This window comes from Grammomys surdaster, unplaced genomic scaffold (genome assembly GCF_004785775.1).
Source record: "Grammomys surdaster isolate TR1022 unplaced genomic scaffold, NIH_TR_1.0 141, whole genome shotgun sequence".
NCBI lineage: Eukaryota > Metazoa > Chordata > Mammalia > Rodentia > Muridae > Grammomys > Grammomys surdaster.
Window position 1 is genome coordinate 7296417 of NW_021604599.1, and position 14335 is coordinate 7310751.

The window sequence follows — 14335 nt, forward strand, 5'->3', positions numbered from 1 at the left end:
ACTGAAAATCAGTTTTTTTTTTATTTGTTTGTGTGTGTGTCTGCGTGTACGTGTGTGTGTTTTCTGTTTGTTCTTGTTTTTTAACAATGGCTCACTAGGCCTTAGACTCAGTGATCTTCCTGCCCCAGCTTCACTCAGACTGGGATTACAGCTCATACCACCTTGCTTGGCTCTGGAAAGGCTGTTGTGAGGGTTACTGCAAGACGCTGTATGTGGAGGACATAAAGAAGAACTGGAGTGTCTCCATCCTTAGGCTAGCCTGTGGTATCAAGGGGAACAGCTTTAGTCCAAAACAGAGGGACAGAGCCAGCCTGGGGGTATCAGAAAATGGCAGGGGAGAAAGACTTTGAAGGGTCTATCTAAATTCAAGGTCCTGGAAATTTCTTCAACTTAAAACCCAAAGAATTACAGGAGGAACTATACATAGTCCAAGCCCCAATTCAGACGAGTGTAAAAGCACGATCCTGGTGGGGAACAGGAAAGGTGGTCACAGAATAGAGAAAGGATGATATTCAGAATTACGCTACATCGTAAGGTCCTCTGATTGTATTGTGATAGAACCATTATCTTCAAGATACATGATAAAATATTTGTGAGTAAGTTGATCTGCTTAAAAAGAATATTCATTGATGTCGACCTCTCCTCATGGGTGGAGAGATGTGATGCCGAGCGAGAGCCATGGCGCTGACTAGCTTTAGGCTGGGGCATTGCCACAGTCTGAAAAAGCAAGAGGAACAGCCAGGACAGGAAGGGCATTGGCTTTGGCACTGGCATCTTTACTGTCCATCCACCTGGCTGTGACCACTGACCCACAAGAGGAATTGCTGATACAGGCCTGGACACATTCTGAAAGATTCTTGACAAGTATGGTATCTATCACAAGTGGGCTCAACCTGTCCCCTCATCTGTAGAACCCTGAGCAGTGCAGATAATTCCAGGCAGTGCTGCCTCAGGTGCACGTTGCACCTACAGAACATTCTGGTGTGGTGACGTCTAAATGAGTAAGGTATCGTCCCATCCTGTCAGAACAATATGCTCTCAGAAAACACAGGGTGCTTGCAGATGACAGCCCTGGAGAATCTAGCGAGTAACATCCTCAGGAATGGGAAGTGGGTGTGGGAAAGTGATCCCAGACCACAGCTGGACGGGAAGCAGCTGCTAGACAGCGCTGGTTACCTCAGCAGAATGTATGGAGTAGTTGGGTGGCAGTTTCTCCAAGGCAACTGGTAGACAGTAGGATCCAGTTTGAAGACGTTCATTTAAGAGAATCGGCAGCCACTGAAACAGATGGTGTCGAGAGCAGAGTGGGTTTTATAGCGGCACACAACTCAGGCGATTTATCTAGCTCACAGCCATCAAACAAAACTAAACAGTGATTAGATATTGACCGGGTCTCCTTCTGGCAGCAGTTTCGGTCTCGTTCTTTGCACTGTAAATTCCCTGAGCATTCCTGAGATGGTAATGGCAGTGATTTGCTGCTTTCTGGGCCCACGGAGTAGCATTTTTTTCTTTATGGCCTCTGTCGGCTTCTGTCTGAATATCAGTTTTTCATTTACCTTTCATGTTTTTTTAAAAAAATAACTTTTTTTCCCCCCTGAAGAGCTAATTCTACAGGTGAAGCACTTACATTAAATTTGGAAATAACAGATATTGTAATGGTTCTTTTCTTGAACGTTCTTTAAGGATTTACCATCCCCCAGCTTTCCATGGGAGGAGCCCGTCACTCTCTAAGCAGAGCTGTTTCTACTCTCTGCTGTCATGTGCACCAGCACATTTTGCAGCTCCTGACAGGAGAGAAGCAAGCGGGCAGACTGCACACAGCCTCTGCAGGGACCTCGGCTGGTACACACCAGCAACTACAGGGGGAAGCAGCAAGTTGAAAGCAACTCACCGAGTACCCCAGAAGGCTTTCTCCTGAGGCGCCTTGCTTCTGCTGACAGCTGATGTGGTAGAAGGTGAAGAGGAGATGGTGGTTCACCGTGAGCTTGGCAGGGAGCTTAATTTTCACTTCTTCATAAAAGTCAGGAGACCTGTATCAAAAGCACATTGTACGCAGATCACTTTCAGCCAAAGGATGAGTCCCTGGGTACAAGGTAGCGCACCAGCTGCCTGCCGGCCCTTTGCTCCCATGTGCCTGCATGCTGTGGGGATTTTTATTTCACATTATCCTGCTCCTTAGCCATAGGCCTTGTGGCCACGCTGATGCTATGAGAAAGATTCCACCTACATAAAACTGTCAAGGCTTTGTTAGACAGAAAGGACTTCTACATGACGGAGAAGCGCAAGTCAATCTGAGTATGGCTGTGATCTCTTTTCCCATTTCAGCTCCAAGAACAGGCCCAGCATGTGGCTGCCCCCACTAACGGACTGTGCTAAGGCTTGACAACATCACTCACTTAGTCCCCTTGACAAGTCTGGCCAAGTTCACATGAAGCCCCTAAAGAAGTCTGGTTATCAGGCCATGGTGAAGCCCGAAGCCATGTCTCTCCTCTCCTGTGACGTGTAAACGAGGTTAGATAGTACCGTGACTCACTTTACTGACATAATCGAATATGCCATTCTTCCTTTGTTTGGCAGACGACAAGATGATCAAAGAGAGTTGGGCCATGTTTCTGGCCCTCTGGGTCTCAGACCAAGTGAGAAAATACAAAAGTGTCCCTATAATCATTTTGTAAATAGTCAGAATTGTATTAGATTCTGGAAGATATTTCTTATTAGAGCCTTAGTTATTTATAAAAATTATGCATTGGCAGTGCAGAACAGGTATAAACTCTTCTGCTCTGTTACCATGTTGCAAAAACTGTTGGGAAAAGCACTTGTGGAGTTAAAAACCAAAAACCTAGGGGATACTGAAATGGTCGCACTGTATGTTCAGGACTCTGAAATGTACTTACTTATTATGGTATGTAATAGCTGTGTACACTTCCTGCAGAAATTCAGGCCCACTGGACTTCCCAAAGATGACCTGTTTGTCAACATGGAAGAAACCAAGTTAAGAGGGATTTGGGGCTCTATGAACATGTGCCACCACACCAACAGAATACTGATCTCCCAGAGCTGTAGTTTATAAGTTAAGGCTAAGTCCTACCACTGGCCCAACCATGCAGACCAGAAGTGAGGTGAAGGGTAAACTGAGGCTTTAGGGAATAATGAATGACCAAGGGCACAGGCTTGTGAGACTGGAAAGCCAGAGGTCTCTTCACTGCCTCTGTGGATGGACATACAGTGTCACATTCATTCGTCCCCAGTGAGATGCTAGCATCTTCTCCCCTCCCAGGACAAGGACCCATGTGGGTGACTGTAGTCTCCACTACCCTGGCCGCCTGTGTGCAGATAGCTCATGGAGTCTGCTGCAGCCCTGATGGTACATGCTCTGACTAGTGACTTGTAGCAACTACAGACCAGGTCCAGGGCTTGGTGACTGCAGAACTGGCTTAGATTTGCCACCACTGTCCCTTGGCTGAGCATGCTGGCCACACGCAGGATGTGGCCCATACACACTCGGAAGCCTGAGTGGTGACCTGCCAGGACAGAGAGGACTTGGTGAGTCCTCCAGACCTCTCTCCTTCCAAGCATCCTGTCTTCCACCTTTCCTGCCACTGTTGCAAGAGGTCACCTTGCATCAGAGAAGAAGTGGGAGAGAGGGCAGACGTTTTAGAAAGTAGACACATGGGAAAGAAAGGAATAACTTCCACCAGAAAAGGCTGTGAGAGAAAAAGCCCAAACCTCTCCATCTCCCACTCTGTGCTAGGCATTCTCCCCCATCGCCCATGTGTTGCAGGGGATCAAACCCAGGACCTCCATGCACGTTAAACCAGTGTTCTCAGTAGCTACGACCCCAGCTGAATATTAGCTGGATTCCAGGATCTGTGTGAACAGTAATAGCTAACCAAGTGTGTCATTTACGAGGAAATTCTGGTATTGGAGGCCTCTTAGACAATACTATCCTAGCCTGTATTATTAGTTTATAATTTGACTCAGGATGAGAGTCCATTTCCAAAAGGTGTGTGCTGGTGTGCTTATTATCACTGGGCTTTGCTTCAGGTTTGCTCTGCATGGTTTTACTCACGTTCACCAAAGTACATGTGTGGAAGAAATTCAGCCAAATAGTGAGCACAGAGCCAGTCTCTAACTCTGCAGAGTGTTAGAACAGCCTGGCTCCATCCGTTGGCAGTGTAGAGAGACCACACGCTACCTTTCAGTCCTTTAAAATGACCTTCAGCTCCAAGGTGTGGCATCTCACAAAGGCAGAATGTGGGAAAGAGACTTAAGGCTTGTGCTGTTTCCCTACCATGATCCTGTGGACAATTCTGGACTATCCAGAAATGTTCCTGCATGTATTGAGTTGGCTATGCTGGAACAAAATATTCTGTACACTGAACCAGATGTGGCTCACTGGTAAAGCCTTTGTCTAGCATCATCAAGAGACCCTGGGTGTGTGGTGGACATACTCTGTATGCTGAGGAACTCTTGATTTCATCCCTGTGACCTGGCAGAGGGAGCACAGCCCACCTGACTAGAGGCAAATACTACCTATCTACTTACCGGCATAGCATTGCTGGGGTCTTCTCCACACATAAACTGAATCTTTATTGTAATGTTCCGGGCGGATGCTAGCTTGTTAGCAAAGTTCAGTCTCTGTGGGTATACGTACAGAAGGTTTCTGGAAAAGAGAGAAGCCAATAACCAGCAGTTAATGTCTAGAGTCCATTTCTGCTTTTGTTTAAGTTTAGAAGTTGCTTTCTGAGGTGGTTGCAGACCATTGTGTTTTTTTGTGAGACACCACCATGATATGCCATAGCCAGGACCACAGGGGCAGGGGATGATGCAGCTCAACAACCATACTCCAGACCTCAGGTTCAGGAGTTGCTCTACAAGCAGTTGACTATGAGGACAGAGAGTTGTGTCGGCGGCTGTGACATGAACCTCGTATTAACAGATGCTGAAGACAATCATTCAATGGGGTTGGGTCACACTAAAAGTAGGTAACACTACGCTGCCATAAAGTGTCTCCCACTGGAAGCAACTGAGGAAGTGAGTCATTTGGAATGTGTTACAGCTTTGCTATTTTCCAAGGGGTCTTCTGCAACACATGTCCATACTACTGTGATGACCCCTTATGTTGTTTTGAGATAATGACAAATGCTCTTGGCTGTCTCTGTTAGCATTTTAAAAATGCATCTGTGTGGAGAAATGGCTCTGTGGTTAAGAGCATTTGCATCACAACCATGAAGAACAGAGTTTAGATCCCAGTAGCCAGGCAACACACTGGGCATCTGGAGAATGCTTGTAACCCCATGTCTGAGGGAGAGGCAGAGAAAGGAGGCTCTCTGCAGCTTGCTGGCTTCCAGCCCAGCAGACCTGAGCTTTCGATGAAGGAATAGACCCTGCCTCTGTGGAAAAGGTTGAGAGGATTGGAGGACACCTGATATCATCTTCTTCATCTTCATCTCAGTGAGCATGCACTTACACCAACAAGTACACAAACTCACACAGACACATTACACTATCTGAATAAATAAATGCATTTCTTTAAAGATTTGGCATATTTTTTCATTCTCAATACATATATTAAAATTATTACTGTTACCAATTTGGTCTACATTCAAATGTAAAGTATGTTGCACTAGAAAAAAGTGAAAGAATTTAGCAGTCAAGTGTGAGGTAAATGAATAGCTGATGAAGTTGCTTCTGATGGGCTGTGAAGAGCGTCCCACAGAAGTCACTTTGGATCAGATGAGCACGGACAGCCACGTTGTAAATCTAATCCTGGTGAACCACTCGGATGAGGCAAGTTCATGTTCAGAATCCCTGTCCTGGTCTGGAAAAAGGATGAGGCCAGATTTGGGAACTAGGTCTATCCCCACCCCCATTTCAGAATAAGGCTGAGACCATTAGCTTTGGGGTGGCTAAAGCTGCCTCCTACGCCTGTATTCTCCAGTCTGCTCTACTCTTTCTAATCCCAGTGCTATGTAGTGTTCACAGGTACTTGGAACAAAGAAGATGGCGGGATAACCAAACTGCTGGGGAAGCTTGGGGCAAATTAAGATAAACAGGCAACTGTGTACCCTGAATGCCTTACGTCAGGGGTTCCCCACCTTCCTAATGCTGAGGCCCTTCATACAGTTCCTCATGTTACAGTGACACCCCCTCCCATCAGAAAGTTATTTTCATTGCTACTTCATAACTGTAATTTTGCTGCTATTATGAAGCATAATATAACCATCTATGTTCTCTATGGTCTTAAGAGGCCCCTGTGAAAGGAAGGGGCTGACACAGGCTGAGAAACAATTGCCTTAGAAGGAAAAGGGTTCAACTCCTTTTCCCAAATGTTTAGACCTCAGGACTCATGTTATTTAGCTGGCCTTTCTCAGTATATTTCAGAACTTTTTACATTCTAGGAAATCACTAAGAGAAACACCGAAATAAAGACGTCTGGCTACAGCAGAACATGGCATATCCAGGAAGAAATCAGAACCCAAGGATTCTTCTGAGCTAGGGGGAGGAGTGCAATACTTGTGATCCTGGAGCTCAGGGGGCACAGGCAAGAGGATCGTAGCAAGCTTGAGGTCAGCTTGATGTACAAAAGGACATTCAGACCAGCCAGGGGTACACAGCACAATTCTACCTGAAAATAAACAATCAAAAGACAAGACAGGACAAAACCCAAGGATTTTCTACTCAAAATATCTTGTAGTAAGGAATGCTTTCAGGTAATTCAAGAAGAAAGTCAATATTTGGAACTCTAAAGTACACAGGAGATTTGTGTGGAAAGTTCAAAGGTCATAGGGGCAAATACATAGCATTCCTATGCTTTGTTGACCCTGTCTTTCTAAACTGGGTGCTCACTGGAGACAGGATAGGGGTGTGAGTCTAGGAGCTGGGAGAGTTGCAGTGGCCTTTCTAGGCCACTCTGACTTCACACAAATAGTATCACTGCCCTGACTCACCTCTGAACTTTTTCCCTTTGTTTTAATCTGTTTCTATCCCGTCCTCTTGTTGGCTCTTATTCCTGTCTACACTGAATACTTCTCATGCTCAAATGAAAAGGAACATCAGACAATAATCTAAATTTCAATGGCCAGAATAGTCAATGAGGCTCAAATACTAGAGTGTACATAGCCTGTCCAAGAGGGTAGATGACGGGCCACGGTACAACAAAAGGATTGGTGTAGAATCTGGGAGTCTTCAAGTCGGAGGTACTGAGTGCAAGCCAATGCTTTTAAAGATGAGAAGAGCACAGCCTTGTGAGATGAGGTGGGTTCCTCTGTGAGCCAGCCACTGAGAGCAGAAGACCCAACATCTACCACGTCTTCTCTGCCCTTGGCTGTCTCAGTGGATCTGCCGATCTCATTCATTCGAGTAAATCTGATATAGGTGCCACCAAGAGTGGGCACGATATATTAATGTACTGAAGGCAGTTTACAGTAGTGCCACAAGATGTGTGTGAGTGTGTGTGCGTGTATGCATGTGTGTGTGTGAGAGAGAGAGAGAGGGAGAGAGAGAGAGGGAGAGAGGTGCTGTGGTGTATAATGGTCCCCCAAAGCACATTTATACTATTTTCTTCTTTCATTGATTACAGAGCTGTGATGTACACTTCGTATCTTGACCCTTTGCAATGCAGTAGACTTTTGAAAGAATTCTTTTAAACTCTGCCATGCTCCACTTTCATCCTTAGATTAATTGATAGGCACTGACCATCCTTAAATGCTGTGCTTGGAGGAATAATGAGCTAGGGTTTGATGATCCTTTGAAGTAGCTGGATGAAGGGCATGTAAGCCACTCTAGCAGTGGCCTGCTGGACTGGACAGTGTGGTTCTGTTACCACTTTCCTCTTAGGCCCCAGTAAGCGGGCACCAAAGACCTGCCCCTACAACCCAACACCAGTCAACTGTCTTGCACAGTGCTTCTGAAGGGGTTGCTGGACCTTTGGTTCAAGTGTCACCAGCACAGCTGCTCAAGGTTATACCAGTGTTGTCTACACACAAACAGCTGAAAAAAAGTCTTAGAGAATTTGGTCCAATATCCTTTTTTTTGCAGATCATGAAACTGACTCCCAGAAAAGTAGAGTGACTTTGCCTAAAATGTTTTTGGGAAGACTGTTTTCCTAATGACTACAGACAAGAAAGCTAAGTAATGAGTTTGGCAGAGTAGTATTTCTTATAGAATGAACAGAAGAGAATAATAATGTTTTCTTACGAGAGGGAAGATCTATGTCTGGTCTGTAATCCAGAGCTTATATCAGAGAAGAGTAATCTTAGTCAACGAGCCAACAGGCTCATGTGCTTTACAGTATAAACTAGTATTAAGGAAATTGTAAGAGTTACATTATTTAAGAACCTGTAAGAAGACAATCCATATTATAAACAAGAATCACTTGTATGAAGGATGAAGCTGTTTTGACAGGTTCTGTAATAACTAGAGGCCTCATGAATGTGCAAGGCATTCAGGCTTAATCTTATTTTTTCTCCAAATGTGACCAAAGGCATGTTCTTTACTTGTATGCACCACGGCTTAGACAAAGAGAAAGCTGGATGTTATCCTTCCAAAGAGTGTTTTAAGGATCATTCAGATGGCTTCTCTTGATTAGCAGCTCTATAGGTTGCTAATTCTTCCCATAGATTCAGCAATACACCATTTACACACTTATGTGTGTATGTATGTGTTTATTGTCTTGCAGTGTGTGGATATCAAGCCTAAGGTCTTACTTACACATGCTATGCAGCAATTCGCCATTTATACACTTGTGTGTGTGTGTTTATTGTCTTAAGTATGCTATGTAAGTACTCTTATCATTGAGCTGTATCCCTAGCCCTCAGCTTAGTTTAAAACTCATGTGCGGTCCAGGATTAACTGTGTAGCTGTGGCTTAAACTCTTCTTTTCTCACCATCTTGGTACTGTCTATTTCCCTTGCAGAGAACAGATTAGCCCTAAGAAACATTTAAAGCCACAATGTAAAAACACATTAGGTTGACTTTTTCTAAGTCTAGTCTAAAACCCTTATTTAGCAGTGCACCCCGACTACTTTTCCCCGAGACAACACTCAAGCACTTTCAAGGGTCTTCTACAGCTCAGCCAGGAGCAAGTCATTATCACAGAAAGCATGTCAGCTTCTGTTGGAACAATTGGACAATCTAAATGACTCTGTAGCTGAACTTCAAGATCACAAAGGCCAGCAGGAAAGGAAGAAAGTGCAGAGCGTCCTGAAAGCCAAACAGGCTAAAAGGTGGAATAAACCCTCAGCCAGAGGGACAAGCTGGCCACAGGGTGAGTTCCATGGAGAATGGTCATGAGCCAATGACATTCCTGGAGCACAAGCTGCTGCTGCTGTGCTCATCAGAGCTAATGAGCTTTCTGTGCAAAGGTGACAGATGATGTCATAGTGAATATTTTATCGATGATCAGGTCAGGGGACCATGACTTCAACAGGATGGAAACTATGCCACAGGGGGTAAAGTTTATGAAAGCGGAGACAGTTTTCTGGTTCATAAGAGTAGAGCACAAACTAACCCTTCATGCACTTATCCCATGTCCCCTACTCCTGACCCGGGTTTCCTAGACCACTGTTTGAATAAAATATATTTGACTTCACTTGTCAAGGCACACAAGGAAGGCCAATCAGCAGAATTGGAGCCAGAGCCAGAGCACAGCCTCTGGAACTCTTGGGAGACCTCACCACAGGCTTAGACATCCCAACAAGTACCACAGATCAGCTATCATTGTTCATGACCAACCCTGGACTCTTCCTTTCAATGTATATCTCTTTGAAAGTGGATCTGAGGTGAGTCAAAGGGTTATTTTCCATGCACAACATTAGGTGAAAACCCAGAATATAACTTAACAAACAAACAAACACCAAAAAAACAAAACCAAAAAAACAACAAAAATACAAAACCCAAAACCAACCACCAAATCAAACCAAACCAAACCAAACCAAACCAAACCGAACCGAACCGAACCGAACCGAACCGAACCGAACCAAACCAAACCAAACCAAATAAAACAAAACAAAAACCTGACAGGGCTAAAAACGGGCAAAACATGAGGACCTGTGAAAGCAGGGGTTGGAAAAGACTGGGAAATGAAAAGCAGTAGGTTTGATTTTGAAATGGAATTGGTACCAATTTTAGTTTTCTTTCTGTTATTTCATTATGAAACATGTGATGAAGTAATGGTATTTAAATGCACTTTTTTTTTTTAAATGGAGAAAGAAGTACTGATTTTCTACCGTGTGGGCTGCCTTCTGAGTGCTGGCACTGCTGGTAAATTATGTGTTTCTGGAGCAGAGCACAGATGGGTTCTAAGTCCATTTCCTGACTGCTGTAAAAGGGTTGAAGTCAGCTGTCATCCACAAGGATGCCTGTGAGCACGGTGACATCCCCCAATCTTGAGATCTCAGCAGAACCGCAGAGCTCGGAGATCTGGGGCCTGGATCAGACCCTCTGACTCCTCCTCCCACCCCTACCTTCTCTAGCTTTCTCTGCACCTTTAATTTGCAGGTGTATCTCTCCCTGCCTCTTCCCAATGCCCCATCTCTCTGTTTTTCTGACTACCACCCCTCACTCTGTCACTGCCTCTGTGACAATCTGAGATGCTCCTCTTAAGGTGGTCTCTGGCCACCAGGCCCATCTGTCATTAAAAACTGTTTCTTAACATTTATTGGTTCTTATTGTTATTGGCTTAAGACAGGGTTTCTCTGTGTAGCCCTGGCTGTCCTGAAACTCACTCTGTAGACCAGGTTGGCCTCAAACTCAAAGATCTGTCTGCCTCTGCCTCTCAGGTGCTGAGACTAAAGGTGTGCGCCACTACCACTAGCTTGACACCTGGTTCATAGCATTTTCAAGTTCCTCTTTCCCACCCCAGGCAGGCACTGGGCTGGGGGCAAAAGGCCATTTTATCTTTTAGGATGAATGACAGGCACATTAGAATTCCATAAAAATATCCTAGATACCCCCAAATCACTAGCTTTTTTTAATGCTATGGAAAACAAAACCTCAAAACCAAAACTAATAAATTTACAAATTTCATCAATTAATGGCAATACTATTGAACTTATTCTGCAGGCAATACCAAACATTCCCTAATTTATAGTCTGTTATGAAGTTATACAGAGTATAGACAAAAAATGAGGAAGTCAGTACATTTTAATATGTATTAAGTAACACATGCTCAGATGCTTACAGCTAGGAAAATATTAGGTCTTAGACATGGATTATGGAAGCTGGGGACAGAAAAACAGCCTTTTCTATCCTAGAGATAGAACTCCCCGTGACTCAGCTTTACTGCTTGAGCGTACACACATCTAAAAGTGTCTCTATCTTACCACAGAGATGCTTGCTCGTCTGTGTTCATAGCAGCCCTATTCACAATGGGAAAGAAATGGGATGAACCCAGACGTCCATTAACAGATGAATAGATAATGAAAATATGGTATATATGCAGAATTTTATTCAGCTATAAAATATACTATGAAATCTTCAGGAAAAAAAAAGATGAACTGTAAAATACATTAAGTGAGGTATCCTAGACTCAGAAAGACACATGCTAAATCCTTCTCTCATATGTGGATCTTAGCGTCTACTTCATATATGTTCATATTTATGTGAGTGTGGGCCTGAACAGAGGCCAGAAGACAAGAAAGAGAACACTCAAAGATGGCTGGGTACTAGAGCACACATGATTTAAAAGTGGAGTGGGGAGTACTGGGGGCGGAAGGGCTTTAGCAGGGACAGGGAGCAGGGAGATGGGAGGGTGGGGGAGACTCAGCTAAAATGTGTATGAAAATATTATACAGACGTCTGCTACTCTGAAAGCTAACAAATCAACAGGAAGGTAAAATAACAATATTAAAAACAAACAAACACGAAAATCCTTCTAGGAATCAGCTAGTAGGCTCATTCACTCCCCTGCCCCCACTTAACCCTCCCCCCTCGGCAAGGGAACGTGCAGTTTCTCAGTGTTTTAGCCCTACTCTGTCTACTGAGAATCAATATACTTCTTTTTTTTTTTAAGGTAAAAAGGAAGAAATTATTTTTTCTGTGTTATTAGCTTTCTTTTACCCTGAGACATGTGTACTGGTTTATAGCAAACTGGTGCTACAGCCTGCATTGGAGCAGATAGTCTGTACTGGATTCTCCTGGTGTGATACCACCAGAAGAGCCTCACACAGGAAAGCTCTCTGCTTTCTCTAAGCAGCATCATGGCCATTTCAAAGTAACTTCAGAGGCAAAGTCCAAGGGCTGAGGCTCTGCTGCTGTGGAGACGCAGGTGAGCCAACTGCCCCCACTAGAGGCTTTGCTGCAAACAGAGAAGTGGGTGCCCTTCACCTCTTTAGCAGTCAGAGGGCAAGACTGATGCCAGCAGATGCCCAAATGCCTACCAACGTCAGCATCTGTGGTTAGCTGATGCCCCTGATGCAAGCCTTCAAAGGAAAGTGGCGATCCAGATACACTACTTAAGCAAGGCATATAGCCGCAGAAGTGATTCTAGTTTGCCGTTCACATTTCACTTCCAGGGAAATCTATTTTAGATGTAATAGGAATGGCTGACATTATTCCACATTGACTATGTACAGGTGCTGCCCCTCAGAGTCAGAGAGGAGCTTTAGGCTTTTTAAATACACAAAGAACAAAGTCAAGTTGGAAATCTCAGAACTCGGATTGGTTTTGGTTTTTGACAGTGTTTCTTCTAGGTAGCCCTTGGCTTTGAAGTCAGGTGCCGTTAGGCCCCGCCTTTAGAGCTCAGTGTTTTATGCGCTGTGGAATTACTCAGGGAGCCTACCAACCTAATATGTCTGTCTTTTTTTTTTTTTAAGTGTAAGTATGCTTTGTAAACACACACTTACAAATGTTCTACAATTTCCACCATTGCCAGCTGTCCAGAGAGGAGCAAGAGACAATAGACATCTGCACCACCTGGGAGTCAGCATGACAAGCATGGTGCCTGGCATATCTAACTTCAAGAAGCACTGGCCCAAGAGAATTGGTTTGCTTTTAATCTGCAGGCATAGGAAGCCCAATAGCTGACTGTGATATTTTCCTTTTCTTTAGACTTCACTGCCAGGAAGCTCAAGGTCAAAGGTATAGCTTACTTTTTGAGAAACTGCCAAAAACTTTTAAAAAAAAATATTTTGTGTATCAACTTTGCCCAGGCTTAGATAGATTTCTCTTTCTTTGTTTTGCACATACAGTATATGGGTTCTAGTGAGAATGGCCCCAGAGGCTCAGATACTTGAATGTTTGATTTCCAGTTGGAGGATTGTTTAGGAAGGATTAAGAAGTGTGGTCTTGCTGGAGGAGGTGTGTCACTAAGGGTGGGCTCTGAGCTTACAAAAGCCCACCCGGGCCTAGTCTCACTCTCTGTCGCCTGCCTGTGGCTGAGGATGGAAGCTCTCAGCTACTGCTAGAGCTTCATGTCTGCCTGCCTCCTTGCTCTCTGCCATGATGGCCACGAACTAACCATGTGAAACTGTAAGCAAGCCCCCACTTAAATGTTCTAACAGTCACCTGGGTCATGGAATCATGGTGTTTCATCCCAGCAATAGAACAGTAACTAAGACACGGTCCCTGTAGGCTCCTTCTGACAGTCTCTCATGTCACAAGGTTCCTAAGCAACTGAACAAACTCGGCCCGTGCTGCACCCTGCTCTGCCTTTCTGTGAGTGTGGGTTCACGTCATTATCAGTGCTTATTTTTTTGTTTCCAGTGGTCTGTTAGGTCAAGTACAGACTCATAATGGACTTAGTGGAAAACAAAAATGGAAAGGAAGCCCCTGCTATGTGGGGTGAAGAGAGAGGTCCATCTTCAGAATTCAGGCAGAAACAGGTAAGCGTGAAGCCTGTTTCAAGACAGTAGCCACATCTTTCCCAACTAACACCTACTCATCATGGAGCTTAGGATGTGTAACTGGAGATCTTTCTGTAAGTAAGTAAGCCAGATACAGAAGCATAAATATTTCATGTTGTTCTCTTGCAGAATGAACACCCCTCCACTCTGTCTCTCTCTCTGTCTCTCTGTCTCTCTGTCTCTCTGTCTCTCTCTCTCATATTGTGAAGAGCAGAGAAATGTAATGGGGAGTGAACATGGTTACTCGACAATGATACACTTGAAAAGATGTCATTGTGAAACTGGTGGCTAGAATACAACAAGTATATGCTAATAGGAAGAGAGACAGAAAAAAAGAGGAGCCTGAGGGGCATCAACATCATCAGCATCAGCAGCAGCAGCATCAGCAGCAGCAGCAGCATCAGCAGCAGCAGCAGCCGCTGCCGCCACTGCAACAATAGTTGCTGATTCAACTTCCATCTGTGACCTGATTACAGAAACGTCAGAAAACT

At 44.4% G+C, this 14335-nt stretch overlaps 1 protein-coding gene across 4 annotated transcripts in view; it reads right to left on the reverse strand.

The window, feature by feature from the left end:
* The window catches only part of Dock8 (dedicator of cytokinesis 8), a 199835-nt gene that overhangs the window by 70950 nt on the left and 114550 nt on the right, over positions 1 to 14335 (reverse strand). For all 4 annotated transcript variants that reach the window (XR_003710947.1, XM_028764022.1, XM_028764023.1 and 1 more), the window contains 4 exons: positions 4546 to 4663; positions 2895 to 2965; positions 1892 to 2030; positions 1177 to 1278 (listed from right to left, as the gene is read on the reverse strand). Coding sequence is in view for 3 of the 4 variants with exons in the window: in XM_028764022.1 (XP_028619855.1) it covers positions 1177 to 1278; positions 1892 to 2030; positions 2895 to 2965; positions 4546 to 4663 (430 nt within the window). In the remaining variant the exon portion in view is untranslated. The remainder of the gene's footprint in view (positions 1 to 1176; positions 1279 to 1891; positions 2031 to 2894; positions 2966 to 4545; positions 4664 to 14335) is intronic.